The following is a 21,289-nucleotide window of genomic DNA, read 5'->3' on the forward strand; positions in this document are numbered from 1 at the left end:
CTCAAATCTTAAAATCCGTTTTCAAATATTTTATATCTTCTGGCTGTTGTTGGAGCTCATGTAAGTAAATTCTGCCTTTCATTATAGCAGGGTTTCACGTGTGATTTGTTTCATATAGGAAGAACCCTATGTGATGTACAGGAAATCTGATAAGCCCCTGTATGGAAATGACAGATTTGAAGGATATTGCCTGGATCTATTGAAGGAATTGTCAAACATCCTGGGTTTCATTTATGATGTTAAACTCGTTGCTGATGGCAAATATGGAGCTCAGAATGACAAAGGAGAGTGGAATGGAATGGTCAAGGAACTTATAGATCATGTAAGCAAAAATATATCTCCTACACTGTGGTCTTAAATGTCTAAAAAAATGCATAATGAGAAGTAAATGAAAAGAGAAAGATGTTTGAGTCAGAGTCAGAAGACATATTTTATTTTTTTGAATCATAAAAATGACCTAAAAAGTGGGAGAAAGCAACCTATAAATGTAGTTTCCTTACTTAGGAGGCAACAGGGATAAAAATTGAGGATAAAAACTTATGGGCTCATCCTTCATACTGAAGAATAAACGTGAGTGATTCTTAGATTAGATAAGGAGTTCTGAAGTTTGCAGCTTGAAGCAAAATCTCATCAACTAATTTTATGACCAAGTTGCTCATTTCTTATTTTTCTCACATGTCCTTTTTTAAAGATATTTTTCTGCAGTTTTTCCCCCTCCATTTAGTTTCAGAATGTGTGTGTGTGGAACACATATATATTTGAGTTTAACACATATGTTTTTGAGTTTGAGCCAAGGCTGAGAGATAGTGAAGGACAGGGAAGCCTGGTGAGCTGCGTCCATGGGGCCGCAAAGAGTTGGACATGACTTAGTGACTGAGCAACAACACATATATATTGGAGAAGGAAATGACAACCCACTCCAGTATTCTTACTTGGGGAATCCTGCGGACAGAGGAGCTTGGTGGGCTACAGTCCATGGGGTTGAAAGAATCAGACATGACTTAGTAACTAAATATCACCTGCCATACATATATACGTGTGTGTGTGTGTGTGTGTGTGTTTCACACCTTCTGGTTTCTCTTTGGTAACAAATACTATTTCATAAACATAACTGTGTAAGTCAACTGTTTTAATGTCAGAGTCAATCATCATAGAAGCTTCACATGTGAGAAGTTTTTGGAGTTGAGAATAGGAATCAGGAGAACCAGGAAAAGTCTAGACATTCTCTCGGAAGCTAGACAGCTAAAGGGACAATTTCAAACTTGCTTTTGCAGAAGGCTGACTTGGCGGTGGCTCCTCTTACCATCACCTACGTGCGGGAAAAAGTCATCGACTTCTCCAAACCCTTCATGACCCTAGGCATCAGCATTCTCTACCGGAAGCCCAATGGCACTAATCCAGGGGTCTTCTCCTTCCTCAACCCCCTGTCTCCTGACATTTGGATGTATGTCCTCTTAGCCTGCTTAGGAGTCAGTTGTGTGCTTTTTGTGATTGCAAGGTAAGTTAGAGAATCACTGAACTTCCAACAGATCTAGGTCAGTCTCAGGTTGACCTGTGTGCTCTAGAGGTAGACAGAGATCATGAACGTCAAACTATTCATTTAGTTTTGCCTGATGTTCTATTTTGTCACATGCTCCCTCGTAAAAGCCACTCTGTAAATGAATATCTTCTAATTATTTATAAAGGTACGTTTAAAAAATAGTAAGATCACTAAGTTTTATACTAACTTAATTTTATCAGTATTTAAAGCAACATACAATGGTTATTTACCCATTTTCCATGCATTATATTGCCACAAAAGCCATAGCTAAAGCAATTTAACAGGAAGAGGAAAATGGTGTATGGATACTTGACCCCTGGAATATTTGCAAATAATAAGCAAAATAGAAAAAAAGTCAGCCAGGAACTGTTTTAGCAAATAAAAAACACTGGATTAAATAAGATCATGGAGTCTTCAAGAATAAAGACAAATACTTTGAAAATTGTATAAAATTTATTTTTAAAAAATTAGTTAACAAGAGAATTCTAGAAATAACTATGAAAAGGAAAGATTGGCTACACATACACTGGAGGCGTGAAATCTTTGTGCTACTCTGGTGATTCTGTTTAGATTTTATTTTCTGAAATAACTGTACATTTAACCATTCTGTTCCACACAATTTTTTAAAGGATTTTATACCATTCAGTAGATCGTATATTCTAAATACCTTTGATACTGAATTTGAAACACAGCTGTGGCTTAAACAGTTGATAGCCCTGGACAAACCATGTTAAAAAAAAATAATTGCTTTTTTATGTCCTCTACTCATTTTCAATCTTTTTCATCTTTCAGCAAAACTCAGTGAACTTTTTCCTAATCAATTTTTGTTTTCCCTCTAGGAATTTCTAAGAGAAATATTTCTTCACCCTAGTCCTTCGTCATTGTTCAGTGCATGATTTTGATTAATGCCGGGTAACTCTTTCTCTGGCACAATTATAAAGAAAACTTAGAAAAATAACCTAGTTGAGAAAGGTCTTACAGGTCCTTTGCAGACACAGTTAAAGCAAATTAATGTATGCTTTCGCATATGAGTGAGACATATTCAATATGAAATGAATGTTTGGAAGTTCTCTATACCTCATAAACTATACCATTACCAAACTCTAGATTGTTTTCCAAATTTTGTCCAGATATTAATTTTAAATAATTACCAAAGCTTTCTTTCTATGTGTCTTACCTCAGAAAATAATATAGGGGCAGTATGTAGAATGATATTATCAGTGGTTCTCAACTAGGAGAGATTTTACCCCCCATACAACATTTGACAATGTCTGGAAATAGCTTTTGATTGTTACAACAGAGGATGGAGGATGCTACTGGTATCTGGTAGATAGAGTCTAGGGATGTAGCTAAACCTCCTGCAGTGTGCAGAACAGTCCTGCCCCCTATGACAAAAACGTATCCCCAAAATGTCAATAGCATCAAGTTGGAAAAACTGTGCTCTAAATAATTAAAGATGATATTGCTTTGAATGTCTAATTTTCAAAGACGAATCACTCACCTTTGGAGGTGCATGTCTCATTACTTGCTCCTAAGTGAAATACATACTGCCTTAGAATGGTCATTTAATAAATGCTTGCCTTAAGGTGATGTGCCATCTGACGATAGTTAAGAAATCTTGTGCTGGCTTGATGTTCCATTCCTCTATTCAGGGCCCACACCTGCTGGGTGATTTTAGGACTAGTGGGGCAATCCAGGCAGCAGAAGGTAACAGAGAAGTGAGTGTCCATACTCCCCAGTTCATTGCTTTATCTAGGCAGTGATGCTGATGAGTAGAACAGTCAAGACAATGTTGATGACCAAGCAATTACATCATTTATCACACTGACTTGACCCAAATCAGCAAGAGAAAACCATGTCAACAGCATCCAGCAGTTCTCACAGACAATTTCAAAGTATTTGTTTACATTTGACCCCAAGTGTGTCTTTAAGTTGCCTTATTTTTACCACCAAACGAATGTAGCATTAAGTAGCTTTCCCTTCCTTATGTTATCTGTTCCTCTGTAAGCTTCTGGTGATCCAGAGCCTTACATTTTCTAACTCTCTTTCAATGAAGAAAACAGCCTCCAGGACTTCCCTGATGGTCCAGTAGTTACGATTCTACGCTTCCAATGCCGGGATGCAGGTTCTGTCCCTGGCCAGGAAACAAGGTCCCATATGCTGTGAAGTGTGGCCCAAAAATTAAAAGAAGCAGCCTTGTTTCTCCCCCAATCAATGCTATTTACTCAGGATTCCTACTCACCAACAGTACACTTTGTAGACCAGGTTTTTTTCTTTATTTAGCTTATTATCCTTATTACTCCCTTCTCACTGTCTTTCTTCTCATTCTGGGTCTTGGAAGTGAAAGTATCAGACATCAAATGCAATCTTTTACACAGCATGGTGGTAAAACATTAAAAAAATTTAAAAAATAACTCCCTGCAGTGCACAGGTGCACTGTCACGGGGATTGCATTCTCAACTATATTCATCTTCCCCATACCTTTGAATCCATTTCTGCTTCCAGTTCATAAAGCCACTAAATACATCTTGGATGTGATTCCCCAAGACAAATCTTGGTTAAATAAGTGTGCCGATTCGCTTTGACTTCCCATCCTCATAGCCTGAGACCATGAACTTGGTCACTCTACGTCAGTGAGCTAAGATGGAAAATGACTTTCTGTTATCACCTTAGTGGTTTGCATTCAAAGTTAGTGAGATAGAAATGAAAAACTGTTAATCTCCTAATCACTGTTAGCTCTAGAGAGGCTTTTGAATTTGTGTTTTGAAGTATACACTTTCTTGTCCTTTTAGAGGGAAAAATAAAGCTCATCACTGCTTTTGGGCTTATGTTCTCACTAGACAGAAGCTTACAAACCATTTGCTGAACTGAATTGATTTATAAAGTTAGACAAACTAAGGAAAAACCATACAAAAATTTTTAGTTACTATGACTTGTTACAAATGTGCATGTCAGTGTTTTTGCTTTGTGGTTGACATTTTCTAAATTACTTTTTGCAAAGTATTTAATCCCAAGGAATTATGTCCATCAAATACATACAATTTAGATAGACTGAATATCCAGAAATAATGTCTGCTTACATCTTACAATTTATGTTTATCTTCTTAAAATGGACATTTTTTTAATTTGGCTTCTGGCAAAGAAAAATCAAGAAAACCTTTGACTGTAGCTCTACAGTTATACTATAAACCCAACCAGTTACATTACAAGATTGAGGGCTTTCTCCATTAAAAGATCTCCCTCTTGTTGATGTAGCCTGATATCCGTTCTCAGTCATAAAAAGAATCCCTTAATTAGAAGTCTTTAGTATGAGAATCATTCTATATCTTCCATTCAAATAAAAGCTTGGCGTATATGAACATAAAACCAAAATGAGCCTCTGTATTTCAGTATAATTCTTCGAGATGCAAGTTTTGACATAAATTCTAAGCACATTTGCCCCTTTCTCTGTCATTTTACTAAAATTGGAATCAGGTGAGGAGAGCAGCTTCAGCATATCATTGGTACAGGCCATGAATTAATCTTTCTACCAGGCTTCCTGGTGATGACATTGCTGTCACACTGGCTATCTTTAAGCAGACATTAGGAATTTCAAGCTGAAATATCTGCATCCAGGCAACAGGTAGATCTATTGCATTATGAAAAGTCAGAGTGCTACAGCACAGCATCAAATCACTATTTAATATTCCTCACTCCACACACTCTCCGAGTCACTCAGAATCCCAGAAAGAAAGAATCTAAAATATCTCTGCAGAGCAGGCAGAATCGCATTGCTGTTTGGACAGTTTTCTTTTTTGCCATAGAAAACTAGATTAATTGTTCACTTTGAGCTGCAAAGTCTGAAATACTGAAACAGGACCGAGTGAGATGCAGCATTCCAAAGAAAGAAGTGGTGGGTTCATTCATCAGAGCACATACAGGGGAGAGATGCCAGAATATCACGGGGCTGGTGGTGGCCAGGTTTTATGAGCTGTTTAGAGAAACTTCTGCTTTTGAAGGCACAGCCCTCCTAATGTATGGCAATTAATTTTCTTAAATTATTGTACAAGCACCACTGATACTGTTTAAGTAGTGGCATTTTTACCCTGTGTACTGCTTCAAGTAGTAGGTTTCTTAACATCGGTATCAGGTTCTTCGGCTCAGCAAACTTCTATGGTTATAAGACAGTATAAATTCAAAACTTAATTACACTGTTGAAACAGTAATTAAAATGTATTGGCATGGCATTGTCAATTAAAGCTTTATTCATAAGCTTCACAGGAACCTGCACTGTGTGCCCTGCAGCTGTGGAGAAGGTGTAGTAATGACTTGGATGCCATTATTATGGGATAAACTACAAGGCTGTTATCCTAGCCTCCTTAAGACTTGATGAGGAGACACTGTATACTTTTCAGAAGGTGTCTGCAGGTTTAGGGAATGGTGTTTCATTAAGAACTATCTGCCCACTTCCTTGTGCCTGATTCAAAGTGTGCCCTGCTTCTTGCTGTAAATAACGTATTCACCTTAACACCACCATGTATCAGCAACCTGCTATTGTTTACTGCTGAAACCTATGGCTGGAGAGCATTCCATATGTTCACATCGACTTTACTCTAACACTCTTGCTTGCATTAAAAGGATTCAGTGGCAAATGGCATAGCTTTCGGTGTTAAGGACTACTGCATTTTAAATCATTTCCAGATCACTTCGCAGCACATCTGCTAATGTCTTTTTTGGAAAAATAAGTGCCCCTTGGAAAGATAGTCTTAAAAAAGAACCACAGAGCAGGGAGCTCCTTGGGCTTGTAGAGGTCAGACAGATTTTTAGAAAATAGAAGAAGAACCCAAAATCACTTCAGCCCCTTAAATTTTTATTTTAACACAACTTAGAGATATCTGGATTTTTTCATCTTTAAAAATAAGGAAACTGAAGCCAGAGAGTTTAAATTACTTATTCAAGGTCGACTTCCTAACCAGCTAGGGCTGGCAATCAAGTGGCCACAGTTCACAGTTGTAGAAACAATTCAGAATGAATCTTAGAGGAAAGTCTGAACCTAAAACTGTTCATCCAGACATGCTCTGACCTTAACATAAATGAACTCTGATGCCTGGGACAGGGTACTTCTAAATTTGAACTTTATCTCTTCATTTACAGATTGGGATTTTTATCTCCACATACTCTCATAAAAGTATCAAATACACCCCAATCCAGACCCTCTTTTTGTTCACTAATCGTTTGAAACTTGCGACTCCTTTGATGCATTATTGAATCACTAGACTACATAGACTCCTTTGATCTATGAGTCAATAAGCCTTGAAGTCCAGTCACCCCTCTATTTCGTGTCTTCCTCAGCGCCTAGTGACACAGAATCTTGATATTACAGTTGGTATGCAACTGTGTCCATGTCACTGTCGTTGCTACTCTGTGGGGTGAATACTTGGGATGAGTGAACCTCCCTCTGCAGTCCATCAAGTTGTTCAATAAAATGGAAATGAGTGAAAACTCAGGTGATCTGAGGAATATGGTTCCAGTCACCCAGTGGGCTTTGCCTGGGAATCAGAAGACTGGTAAATAAAATGTCTAGAGTCTCCTTTGCACTTTGCCCACCAAAGCTGTAAGTTTATGAACACGGCCTACTGCTTGGTTTGACGCGTCCCTCATTCGCTGTTGGGTGTTGTGCCTGGTTCAGTGGGTTTTTGCTGGTGCCGCATGTATCTACCTCATGTTCACAGACTGTTTCTGTTAACTACCACAGGTTTACACCCTACGAGTGGTATAACCCCCACCCATGCAACCCTGACTCAGACGTGGTGGAAAACAATTTTACTTTACTAAATAGTTTCTGGTTTGGAGTTGGAGCTCTCATGCAACAAGGTACAAGGTTGCCCATCTTTGTCACACGCATCCCACGGTCTGCTGACAGGCTTTTATGCTGGTAAACTCCACCAAGAACATAGCGGGTAGGCTAAAAACCAACTCAGAAGTTAAAAAAGATAGAACCTGGCTTCTTAGACATTTCTAAAAATAAAAAAGACAAAAATATGACAGCAACAGAACTCCTTTGCTACAGATCTAAAATAAACTTCTATCAAGCAACAAATATAAATTTTCCTAGAGGGAAGGAAAGGATAAATTGCCTTAGAAATTGTTTACCAACTGGCATAGATGGAGATATCTATCTTTTCCTTTTTAGTCATAACCTCACAAGTTACAATTTGAAAGGGCTAAAATTTGAATCCTTTGAAAATTAGGTTGATTTACATCCTTCCAATAGATGACAGTCCCTAAAACTGTCACCTAATTACCACTCTGACAAACCCTACTGGGATTCATCTTAGCTTCCCAGTAACTTTTTACAATCTCCCTCAGTTGGTAACCATAGCAACAGTAAACTGGAGATGTTGGAGGAAATAAAATTCAAACCACAGAAATGTAATATATTTTGTACATTTTCTATGATTTGAAGGATTTTGACTTTGTGGGGAAGGGAGGAGTGAGTTGTTTTAACCTTTGGAAGAAATCCAACATTTCTGTGGATTTTCCTCAGCTTTGATTCCAGGCGTATGGTCTAGAAAATACTTCTCAAGATTAAATGCATTAATTTAAGAAAATCATCAGTCACAGATGCTGTTGTGTTTGGAATATCTCCTTATTTGACAACAAGCTGCAAAATAAATTGGCAAAGGAAATTTCAACTAGGATATATATTAAAGATGTTTGTTACTTAGGGGTAAGCCCTAAGGCTTCTCAGGAGGGACTTGTTATCATGCTACTCAAAGTGTTTATATTGTGTTTAAAAATTCCAAGGAGAGAGAACAGGGTTTCTAGTGTGGAAACACCAAATAATTGAGCGAAGTGAGTAAATCATCTCAACACGCAGTTAAGTATAGCTTATTCAGGCAGTGCAAAGTAGGTGTAGACCCAGCACCTGATTTACTGGAAATCACTTGCGTGAGTTTAGAGCGTAAGACAGAACTGTAAATCCCACAGGAAAACTCTTTGGATGACATATACTGCTTTACCAGTGCATTTAGTTTTTAAGGCATTTATCTTGTGAGCAATCACTTTCAAAGAATGAAAGAGACTTCCTTCCTTACCAGTAGCTTGCCTTCCTATGCCATTAGAATAGAAAAATATAGCCTTGGGTTTCCTAGAGTATGCAGCACGCCTGTGCAGGTATATGTGACCATGACTTCCTTTTGTCATATGAATGTTATTGTTGTTCTTTAGTAGCCACGTCATGTCCAACTCTGTGACACCTAGGGCTGTAGCCTGTCAGCTCCTCTGTCATGGGATTTCCCAGGCAAGAAAACTGGGGGGAATTGCCATTTCCTTCTCCAGGGGATCTTCCTGATCCAGGGATCGAACCTATGTCTCCTGCATTGGAAGGCAGATTCTTTACTGCTGAGCCACAAGGGAAGCCTGTCACATGAGTGTACCCTCCCCCTAAATTTCTCTTTCATACTCTACCTGTTTGGAGTTTCCCATCATCCACAGCAAACCGTGGGATGCAGTGTCTGCTAGTTACCACGACCTTGGGTACATGACAGTCAGCCCCAACCAGACTCTGCTTGTTTTTCAAGAAGTTTAAAGTATCTGTCAGGTGAAAAAAATATTATGATGTACAAATTTGCGGTACTGGTGACTGTTCGTGCATTTGTCCTTAGCATGCGGCATTGGACCGGGTAGCTAACTTCTATATTGACTGTTGCGCTCTTGCTAGCAGAAGTTTGTCACTGTACTCAATTGGAAACCATTTTGTTTAATTTCTTTTTTAATGTGATGATCAGGCTTTCTCTTTTCTACAGAGCGTGAGCAAAGTCTGGATCAGGATTGGCTGTCATGTCTGCCGTAAAAGGCACTAAAGAGACTTCAGCAAGTATTGTCTCTCATCCCAAATATTTTCTGATGACGTTTTATTCTGCTTTTATTACTGTCATGATTTCATCCTCTAGAGTTCTGACCTTTAACAAATCATCTCTACTTGAGTGAAGTCATTTCTAGGTATATCAGTTAACGTTGAGATTCATGAAAGTCAGAAAACTGTGTGAATTTTTTTCAAAAGATGTAGTGTTGAGAAATTCATACCATCTACCAAGGGTTTAAAATGTTGTATGAGTAGGTTCCTATTAATTATTTTTAATTTCCAAGACAACTTCATTCAAATGTATAAATATGTTTTATTTTAAAGTGTGATAGATGTGAATTTATTATTGCATGTAGACAGTTGGTTATCCATCTGTCTGCCTAATTTTCCTGCCATATAATACACAATTATATGAATAATAAATTAAAACTTGATCTTTTCACAAATGCAACCAAATAAAATAAGGATAAATTCACAGCAGAAAATCTATACCTATAAGCTAAGAAAATATATCTACTAACTGTATTACCTATTTCCTACAGGTATTTTATGAAATAAATGGTATTTTAGTGATAGCCAACCAAAGATCTAAAATAATATCACACTGCCACGAGGCTGCTAGGTCAGTTCAATACAAAGATATGAAATAAACTTGGGCATTAAACAAACACACCCACAGCATATAAATCCCATTAAACTGAAAGATTACAGCAACAGCAACGCACTATCTTACTAAATCCTTAGAAGCAATTTGATGAAAACTGTTTTAAATCTGTGTAACATTACACACTCAAATTCAAACAAACAAGCAAAAAAAAAAAAAAAAAAAAACACAGTGAAGCCATTAACCTCATTAAAAGAGAATAAAGTACAAAGAACAGCTTTAGAAGAATATAGCTAATTCAAAGCTAAGAAACTGCCAACATTTATCTGCATATTATGAGCCTGGAGCTGACTATGATTTCATGAGCAATATTTGCATTTGTTTACAGATTAACCTTGAGCATAAATTCATGTATTTGTAGATTGGTAAACTCCAATTTCCCTTTCTATCTTAAGCCATTAATGACAAAACTTCAAGACAATCAGAACAGTGAAAGACTCCTTTAAACCAGATAATTCACCTGCTGAACTTCACACTTCAGATTTAACTTAGGGTGTTTTCCTTTCACTTCTTAAGTGGTCCCATAAACTCTATCATTTCTCCGAGTTTATGGGGAAAATGCTAAGAGAGAAGCAATGGTGAATTTCAGGCAAGCAGATTAACCAAAATCCATCCATGGATCAATACAATTAGGGTAAGGCTGCATAGGACTTTCTGCCCCTTTTGGTTCTGCTGCTGGATTTATAACCTTCCATAGCTCAGCTTGATCAAAAGTTTTGAGCTAGAGAGCTTTCATAGATGCTTGTCCTTTGTGTAGGGAAACTTTGCCCATATACTCTTTCTTCAAGAGAGAAAGATGTTTTTTCTTTTTCTTGGTAAATACATTAAATGCCTCTATGTTCAGTTCAGTTCAGTCCCTCAGTCGTGTCCGACTCTTTGCGACCCCATGAATCGCAGCACGCCAGGCCTCCCTGTCCATCACCAACTCCCGGAGTTCACCCAGACTCACGTCCATTGAGTCAGTGATGCCATCCAGCCATCTCATCCTCTGTCGTCCCCTTCTCCTCCTGCCCCCAATCCCTCCCAGCATCAGAGTCTTTTCCAATGAGTCAACTGTTCGCATGAGGTGGCCAAAGTACTGGAGTTTCAGCTGTAGCATCATTCCATCCAAAGAAATCCCAGGGCTGATCTCCTTCAGAATGGACTGGTTGGATCTCCTTGCAGTCCAAGGGACTCTCAAGAGTCTTCTCCAACACCACAGTTCAAAAGCATCAATTCTTCGGTGCTCAGCCTTCTTCACAGTCCAACTCTCACATCCATACATGACCACAGGAAAAACCATAGCCTTGACTAGACGGACCTTTGTTGGCAAAGTAATGTCTCTGCTTTTGAATATGCTATCTAGGTTGGTCATAACTATGTTACCTTTTTACAAATAATCAGGAACCATCTGATAACACCTAAAATGAGTGTTTTTACCAAGAAGGGCCCCTTTCCACCTGCAAAACAGCCAGTTTTTGAAGTATAATTAAATTGTACTTTATTTGAGGACAAAATTGTGCCTTTTCAGTAAATATATTATTTTCAGTTAAACAAGAATCAACATTAAAAAAATAATTTTGACTTCAAAAATAACATAAAACAATAAAAGAATGATTCATCATCTGTCAAGTACAGTTGCATCCAATATCATCTGACTTGCAAAACAGTGTTTTATTAAATGCATATGATAAATAGCATGATATGTAAATCTTTTGAAAGTTTCCCCCATTCTTTAATATTAAATAAAATGTTAATGTTAACATTTTAAAGCTTTCACTGTTGTACAACCTAGAACATTTTATTTCACACAATAAGATGTATATTAAACAGTACAAAAAGGCCAGAAGTCTGAGGATTTTTCAGCAAAAACAAGCAAACAAACTCAAATCTAAGCAACTAAACTGTTTATAAATTTTAGACATAGAATATCTCAGGGTTAAAACCATTAAAACCATCAAATGGAAATAAATCACATTTAAGCAGCAGCAGTGATAAATGATAAAAGATCATTTAGATTTTACTTCATTTTCTAAAAAGATACATCTGTTCACCTACACACAAGAGAATAAATGTTTGATAGATTTATGATTTTGAGTCACAAAAATGCATTATCTCTCTAGACTACTGTTGAATCATGAGTCTTCTCCCTTCTTATACCTCTCTTTAACACTCTTACTCTGGTGATACCGTCACAGGATCAGAGTTGATGCCCAAAGCTCTCTCGACCAGAATAGTTGGAGGGATATGGTGGTTTTTCACCCTAATCATCATTTCATCCTACACTGCCAATCTGGCTGCCTTCTTGACAGTAGAGCGAATGGAATCCCCCATTGATTCAGCGGATGATTTGGCAAAACAAACCAAGATAGAATATGGGGCCGTCAGAGATGGATCAACAATGACCTTCTTCAAGGTAAGGAACTAACAGTATATTCTCAATGGTCATCTCATACTGATGGAAAGAGGGTGTGGAATAAGAGTCTGTCCAAAAAAAAAAAAATTTTTTTTAGGTAACTTTTTTATAAAATAAAATGGTAATGAGATAATCCGATTACAAAGAACCCAGGTGCCCACAGCAGTCAGTGTAAAGCAATTTTTTCAGTTCATCTAGATATCAGTTCTTCTATCCCCAATATAGTACACTCAGATCCACATATCTCTTCCGTCAGCATTTTTCTCTTGCCTTTACACCATTTAGATATCAATCCTTCTATCCTCGATTTAATACACTCAGTTTCACATATCAGTACCTTCAATATCTTTTCTTACCTTTACATTCATTAATTAATGACTCATACATGGAACTCACAAAATAAAGTTCAGTTAATCTGAAATTCCAATCAAAATGTGTGAATATCATTGTTTGATTCATTGTGTTCTATGCTGGATGAGACAGGAGCAGATGACAAGTAAATGTGTTGATAGTGGAATTTATTTGGAGAATTAAATCCAAAAATATCCCAGGAGACTCCAGTCTAATGTTGCATCTGCACCAGCAGGGATACTGCTCCCAGTATAGCCTGAAGCCTTCCCCATAGCCTAGAGAGCTTCCTGAGGCACCAAAGGAGATTTAAGCTAGAATCAATAGAGTTTTAGTGTCAAGTACATTTTGTTGTTCATGTCTTTTAATGACTTACCCAGAGTAATGAAACTGATTTCAGCCTTGCATACAGAATAAGCTGTAGTGGTTTTATTATCAAATCTCAGATACTGTATCTCCCATGGGGGAAAATATGGATTTTAATAGATCCAGAAACCTTTAGAGATGGCAAAAAACCTTAGAGATCAGAAAGATTTAGACCTTCACATTACTCATGAAAAGACCAAAACTCTCAGAAGCTAAATTATCTGCTCAAAATCATACACTTGGTTTAAGACAGAGATAGGCTAGGACCTTCTTGGAAGAGGTAATTGTGCCTGTGTGGGTGGGGCGGGGTGGAGGGTGGGAGCGGGGAAGGAAAACAACAATTGTAACCAAAATAAACTCTAAGAACACTTTTGTCAACATTTCACACCCGGATTATGAAAAATTGCCACCCCAGGACCAAGCGGACTACTCTGACTTGTGGAGAATATTAAAGTAGAGACAAAATATTAAGGCTAAAAAAAAGTGAACACATCTTGATATAACAGTTCACAAAAATTGGTATTGTATATGTGTTTGTGTTAATCACTCAGTTGTGTCTGACTCTCCATGACCCCATGGACTGTAGCTCACCAGGCTCCCATCTATTACTTATGCAGTACATGTGGTTTAGCAATAACGAACAGTAATAGATAAACAAATAAAAACTTGTTTTAAGAGTAAACTAGGGGGCATCCCTGGCAATCCAGTGGTTGAGACTTCACCTTCCAATGAAGGGAGTGTGGTTTGATTCCTGGTCAAGGAGCTAAGATGCCATATGCCTCAGAACCAAAAAAACAAAACAAAACAAAACAAAAAAACAAAATATAAAACAGAAGTGATATTTTAATAAATTCAATAAAGTTTTTAAAAAATGGTCCACATTCAAAAAAAAAAAATCTTCATAAAAAGAGTACACTATACCCAGAGGTTTATAAAAAACAGAGTAATCTTAAAATGTTAGGATTTTCTTTTCCTTTATTAAAAAAAATGATTTTTTAAACACTTGTTTTTTAAAGAAATATGTCATTGATTTAATGAAGGTATAAAGTGTGGTGATTGTTTCTTTTTTGGACAAGTGTTGTTTTCAGGACAAATGACTTTAAATATTGGCTTTCCAACTTTCTGAAAGCTTAAATTTTCCTAAAATCAATAGTGTGAAGAAACATAAGCTACCCCCAGCTAGTAATTCATCACAATACATGTCAGAAACCAGGAAAGTGACCTGCAAGGCATATAGGACCGAGGGACACTGCTAAAGTAGAATTGAGTATGTCTGAAAAAATGTCTGAAATGACTTACCTCTTTCACCAATATCAGAAAGTTTTAGAGTATTGGGAAAGGGGCAAGTAGAAGCAGAGAAGATTCTACGATTACTATAGTATAGTATGGTATACATAGAGCGTGTGCTCAGTCATGTCCGACTCTTTGCAACCCCATGGACTGTAGCCTGGCAGCCTCCTCTGTCCATGGGATTTTCCTGGCAAGAATACTGCTTACTAAGATGCACATCAGAAATATAAAAAGAGGGAGAGCCTATGCTTTGAAAAAGCCATAGATCTGACTCTGCCACTGTCCAATCAATCACTGGATTCACACAGTATCCTTTAACCTTATTTTGATTTGTTTCTGCTCGCATGTTTCTAAATATAAAAAGTGTTGGTTCCCACATCACCTGGTAGGACCCTGCTGCTGCTGCTAAGTCGCTTCAGTCGTGTCCGACTCTGTGTGACCCCATAGATGGCAGCCCACTGGGTCAATATATTAAGGTATTCTTGGATAGTGCTTTTCACTGAAATAATTCGGCGCTAGTCTCACAACTGCTGCTCCCTGGGCATTTTCAGAGCAGGCTCCTGCTTGCTTCCTGGTCCTGAAAATGAGGCACAAGTAAAAGTTTCTTGGGTGACTGGGCAAACGAGACAATAAGCATCTCAGGGAGAAACACCGTGATGAGAGTACAAACAATGACAGGGAGATGAGAAGCATGCATTACACACTAGCTCATAGCCACACACTCTGCTCCTAAACACTTTAAATATATTATCTCATTTTCAATGGCAACCCACTCCAGTACTCTTGCCTGGAAAATCCCATGGACAGAGGAGCCTGGTGGGCTACAGTCCATGGGGTCACTAAGAGTCGGATGCGACTGAGCAACTTCATTTTCACTTTTCATTTTCATGCATCAGAGAAGGAAATGGCAACTCCAGTGTTCTTGCCTGGAAAATCTCATGGACAGAGGAGCCTGGTGGGCTGCCATCTATGCGGTTGCACAGAGTTGTACACGACTGATGTGACTTAGCAGTAGCAGCATCCTTATAAAGGGAGACTGAGGAAAAAGCTAATATTATCCCCATTGTATGATGAGGAAAATGAGGCATATATACATGTGTGCTAAGACACTTAAGTCATATCCCACTTTATGCAACCCTATGGATGATAGCCTGACAGGCTCCTCTACCATGGGATTCTCCAGGCCAGAATACGGCAGTGGGTTGCCATGCCCTTCTTCAAGGGATCTTCCCAACCCAGGAAACAAACCTAGGTCTCCTGCATTGCAGGCAGATTCTTTACCTTCTGAGCCACTAGTAGGAAAGTAAATGAGGCATCAGTTCAGTTCACTTCAGTCGCCCTTTCATTTCAGTTGTTCAGTCATGTCCAACTCTTTGCATGGACTGCAGCCCACTAGGCTTCCCTGTCCATCACCAACTCCAGGAGCTTGCTCAAACTCAAGTCCATCAAGTCGGTGATGTCAGCCAACCATCTCATCCTCTGTCATCCCCTTCTCCCGCCTTCAATCTTTCCTAGCACCAGGGTCTTTTCCAATGAGTCAGTTCTTCACATCAGGGGGCCAAAGTATTGGAGTTTCAGCTTCAGCATCAGTCCTTCCAATGAATATTCAGGACTGATTTCCTTTAGGATGGACTGGGTGGATCTCCTTGCAGTCCTAGGGACTCTCAAGAGTCTTCTCCAACACCACAGTTCAAAAACGTCAATTCTTCAGCACTCAGCTTTCTTTATAGTCCAACTCTCACATCCATACATGACTACTGGAAAAACCATAGTTCGACTATACGGGCCTTTGTTGGCAAAGTAATATCTCTGCTTTATAATATGCTGTCTAGGTTGGTCACAGCTTTTCTTCCAAGGAGCAAGAGTCTTAATTTCATGGCTGCAATCACCGTCTGCAGTGATTTTGGAGTCCCCCAAAATAAAGTCTCTCATTGTTTCCATTGTTTCCCCATCCATATGCCATGAAGTGATGATGGAACCAGATGCCATCCATGATCTTAGTTTTCTGAATGTTGAGTTTTAAGCCAACTTTTTCACTCTCCTCTTTCACTTTCATCAAGAGGTTCTTTAGTTCCTCTTCACTTTCTGCCATAAGAGTGATGTCATCTTCTCACCTGAGGTTATTGATATTTCTCCTGGCAATCTTGATTCCACCTTGTGCTTCATCTGGCCCAGCATTTTGCATGGAATATTCTACATATAAGTTAAATAAGAAGGGTGACAGTGTACAGCCTTGATGTACACCTTTCCCAATTTGGAACCAGTCTGCTGTTCCATATCCATTTCTAACTACTGCTTCTTGACCTGCATACAGATTTCTCAAGAGGCAGGTCAGGTGGTCTGGTATTCCCATCTCTTTAAGAATTTTCCACAGTTTGTTGTGATCCACACAGTCAAAGGCTTTGGTGTAATCAATAATGTAGAAGTAGATGTTTCTCTGGAACTCTCCTGCTTTTTTGATGATACAACGGATGTTGTCAATTTGTTCACTGGTTCCCCTGCCTTTTCTAAATACAGCTTGAACATCTGGAAGTTCACTGTTCACATACTGTTGAAACCTAGCTTGGAGAGTTTTGAGCATTATTTTGCTAGCGTGTGAGATGAATGCAATTGTGTGGTAGTTTGAACATTCTTTGGCATTACCTTTCTTTGGGATTGGGATGAAATGAGGCATAGCTCCATTAAATAACTCGCCACAAATTTATAAAGCTATTGATGGGAGAGCCAGAGTTCAGTCAAACTTCAGAGAGTTCTAGAAGACAAGCATCTTGAGGATAGACAATTGGTCTCTTTTGTTTGTCATTTATATCCTCAGAACCTAAAACAGTACCTGGAACATAGTAGATACCTAGTAAAGGATAGTAGAACTCAGAAAATATGTTTTTAATAAATGAGCAAATGCACTGATGAAATCTAAGAGAGATGAATTCGGTCAGAGAAAGAAAAAAGAAAAAGAAGGGAGGGAGGTGAAGAAGTGTATTTGTGCAAGCTGCTATACCAGAATATCAGACTGGGAAGTTTATAAACAACAGACATTTATTTCTCACAATTCTGGAGGCTGAAAGTCAAGATTGGGCTCCAGCATGGTTGAATGAGGGCTCTCTTCCAGGTTGCAGATTTCATACTGTGTCCTCCTGTGGTAAAAGGGGCAAAGGTCTTTTAGGAACCTCTTTTATAAGGGCACTAATCACATTCGTGGCTCCATACTCATGACTTAAACACCTCCCCAACACCTCACCTCCTTATGCCATCACCTTGGAGGGTCAGGATTTTAACATATGGATTTGTGGGGGAAACATTCAGACCATAGCAGAAAGGATACAGAGAGATCCACAGAGGAAGAGAAGCTGTTCTATGTTCCTCGATTTACAAGTTATCTCATAGCCCAGCAACCCTATTTATCAAGAAGAAATTTATTTGCAAAAAGAGAACAAGGACTAAATCCGATTTAGTTTTCCCCTTGAGGGAGGCAAGCTGTCAGAAAGCTTCAGAGGGATCCACACTCGGGGATTTTAAGCTGGATTATTCTGCAAGGGAAAGAAACATGCCAGTCTTTTAGCTCTCAGGGTAGTTCCACCCTGTCACTGAGTGACAGCAGTTAAAGTCACAAGGACTCAGTTCTGACTTGGCTCAGCATTAATGCATCACCTCTGCTGTGCGATTATGGTGTCCCTCCTTCCCTTTCTCTCTTAATCAAAGACAGTATCCTCTCTTAGGTTGTGGAATCAATAAGGAAAGCTTCCTTTACCTGGTCTAGCTTAGCACATTCTGATCTACTGTTGGGGATGTAATGACCCTTGCTCACATGGGTTCCATTCGTACTCGGTCACAAGGAAATTTCTAAGAAGCATTTTTTCATCACACAACGTGCTTTTGTCCCCTCAATATCCCCAAAACATCCCTTCGGCACATCCAAATGGTAAAGCCGACTCTTTGCTTTCAAGATGATTCTAAGTTGTTTCACAGCTGAAGAATAGGCAGTTGAAAGCTGAAAAGGATGATGGAAATTACTAAAATCCATAAGCAAAGTGCACTAACCCTTCACATTTGGTCTCTAGGACACAAGCAGGAGATGCTTTTAGTAGAGGTTCTGCTGGAAAAGGGCTTCCCAGGTGGCACCAGTAGTGAAGAATCTGCCTGCCAATTCAGGAGATGCAGGTTTGATCCCTGGGTCAGGAAGATCCCCCGGAGAAGGAAATGGCAACCATTCCAGTATTCTAGCGGAGAAGGCACTGGCAACCCACTCCAGTACTCTTGCCTGGAAACTCCCATGGACGGAGGAGCCTGGTAGGCTGCAGTCCATGGGGTCGCTAAGAGTCAGACACAACTGAGCAACTTCCCTTTCACTTTCCACTTTCATGCATTGGAGAAGGAAATGGCAACCCATTCCAGTGTTCTTGCCTGGAGAATCCCAGGGATGGAGGAGCCTGATGAGCTGCCGTCTATGGGGTCGCACAGAGTCGTACACGACTGAAGCGACTTAGCAGCAGCAGCAGCAGCCAGTATTCTAGCCTGGTAAAACCCCTGGACAGAGGAGCCTGAGAGACTATGGTTCATGGGGTTGCAATGAGTAGAACACAACTGAGCACACACACATACCACACACAAACACATACACACACTGCTTGAAAAATGTGACCAGAAGTTGCTCACTAAAATTTCTGTCCAAAATCACTGACTTTTTAAAAAAAAATCTAGACTGCTATTCTTGTAGACAACCTGGCCTTATATTTCAGATTTGGGATATTTGATTTTCAATGTGAAAAAAAGCTATTTTTTAAACATAGCTCAGATGAGGTTTCACTATTCATCATCTGAATTCAGACAGGGTGAGGGAATAAATTGACATTTATTAATCAAGTGCTGGGTCATGGTATGACTTGTCTAAGACCAGGGAAACCAAAATAGTTTTCCTTCACAGAGCCATTTGTATGTGGAACAATCACAGTGATCACCAGAGACTGTATTTACACAAAGAACTGGGGTTAAATCATAAATTCAAATACATGTATATTCACAAAGTTTTATAGATGGACACCTCAAGATACCTATATGCTAATGCCTATTAAAATAAAGAACAATTTTAAGTTTTGTGACCAAGGGCATTTAGTTAATGATGCTTATTAAATATTATACTTCCTCGGGGTCATCTGCACCTGAGTCTTAAAGACCTTAGCACTGTGGATAATATAATGCCTATTTGATGACAGGGTGTCAGTCACCACGAGACCAATTACCAGGTCAAAGTTAAAGAAAGGCAGAGTGTTTTATCAACTGTCCAGGGACTGTTGAAGATTTTTAGGAGATTCTCCAAGTATAAGGAGACCTTTTATTTGTCCTTGTTGGGCTATCTATCAATTTTTAAATGGAATCTTTTTATAAATCAGTTTGTTAATAATTCAGAACTTTAAGAGACTTCATATAAGAAAACTTTTTAAACAGATTCTTTTATTATTTTCTACTCGAGAGAGAATACTAATCGATAATATGATATTAATTATATTGGTTTCTCAATATAATTCTCAATATAATATATAATAATATATATTTCTTAAAATAATATATATTTCTCAATATAATTAATACGATATTAATTATATTGTTGAATTGCTTGGTCCTTTCAATTGTTTCAAAATCCTGAATGATAGACTTTCCTGCCTTCCCCACTGTCTGAGGCCAACCCAGCATCTTAGGAGGTACAAAGAGTGGTCAGTTCAAGATCTATGGACATAACTTGAGACCAGATTTCCTAAGGCCATCTCCTCTCTTATACACAATGTTGAGAGCAGTGGCACCCAAAGACAACTTCTCCTTTTATGTTAGAGCACTAAGGTCCTAATCTTCTCCATGTCTCGTAAAAAGTAGGACGTGTGAAAAATTACTTTCTCTCCTTGTAATTATTAATTCCATTAGTTACCTTTGGACAAATGGAATAGCCCAAACTTTGGTCTACATTGACAGTTTAGCAACTCATATCTTTCTCCTAGATGAAGAAATGATTCTCATGTTAAAAGTTGAAGAATCATTTAAGGCCTAAAACAAGGGTTTTTCTCAATGCCTCTTGCAAACTATCATCCAAGAATACTGATTTGGGTTCATTGTTCAGAGATTAGGGATCCCAGCCAGTCTTTTCAGGAGATATAACTAGTATAAAATTAAAACTTAGAGGAAAGCTTTGTTCTAGAGCCAGATAGCCTGGGTTCAAATTCTGATATTACTGCTTACTAGCTGTATGCGTGCATACGTGCCCAGTGGCTTCAGTCATGTCCAAATCTTTGTGACCCTATGGATTGTAGCCCGCCAGGCTCCTCTGACCATGGGATTCTCCAGACAGTACTAGAATGTGTTGCCATGCCCTCCTCTAGGGAATCTTCCTGACCCAGGAATAGAACCTGCGTCTCCTGCATTGCAGGCAGATTCTTTACTACTCGGTCACTGCTGAGTCACCGGGGAAGCCCTATTAGCTATATAGACCTTGGTAAGTTATTAAATCCTCTGTACCTTGAAATGTTATTTTAAGAAATACATAACTTAATAGAGGTAGTGTGCTTGTAATACTAATTGGCAAATTATAAACATGAAAACTGTTAAATAAAAAAAAAGAAAAATGCTAAAAATTATTATAATTATCACTTACAACATCATCACCATTAGCATCCAATACTTATTCCTAGCTATTAGTCCTACTTTTTCAACTTTCTGAATTAAAAAAAAAAAAACAACTCTCTTGTTTGGTCTTTGCTCAGATTCCTAACCGTCAGCAATCCCTAGGCAGTGTGACTTCTGGTACTGGACAGAAAAATTCCAGAGAGTGCCAGTGCCCAAATCTCAAAGACTTTC

The 21,289-nt window shown here is 38.6% G+C and overlaps 1 protein-coding gene across 9 annotated transcripts in view; it reads left to right on the plus strand.

The window, feature by feature from the left end:
* The window catches only part of GRIK1 (glutamate ionotropic receptor kainate type subunit 1), a 463,936-nt gene that overhangs the window by 408,415 nt on the left and 34,232 nt on the right, over positions 1-21,289 (plus strand). For all 9 annotated transcript variants that reach the window (XM_070785918.1, XM_070785883.1, XM_070785886.1 and 6 more), the window contains 4 exons: positions 119-322; positions 1,275-1,498; positions 7,275-7,393; positions 12,228-12,445. In XM_070785918.1, coding sequence (XP_070642019.1) covers positions 119-322; positions 1,275-1,498; positions 7,275-7,393; positions 12,228-12,445 — 765 coding nt within the window. The remainder of the gene's footprint in view (positions 1-118; positions 323-1,274; positions 1,499-7,274; positions 7,394-12,227; positions 12,446-21,289) is intronic.

The sequence above is a fragment of the Bos indicus genome, chromosome 1, assembly GCF_029378745.1.
Source record: "Bos indicus isolate NIAB-ARS_2022 breed Sahiwal x Tharparkar chromosome 1, NIAB-ARS_B.indTharparkar_mat_pri_1.0, whole genome shotgun sequence".
Lineage (NCBI taxonomy): Eukaryota > Metazoa > Chordata > Mammalia > Artiodactyla > Bovidae > Bos > Bos indicus.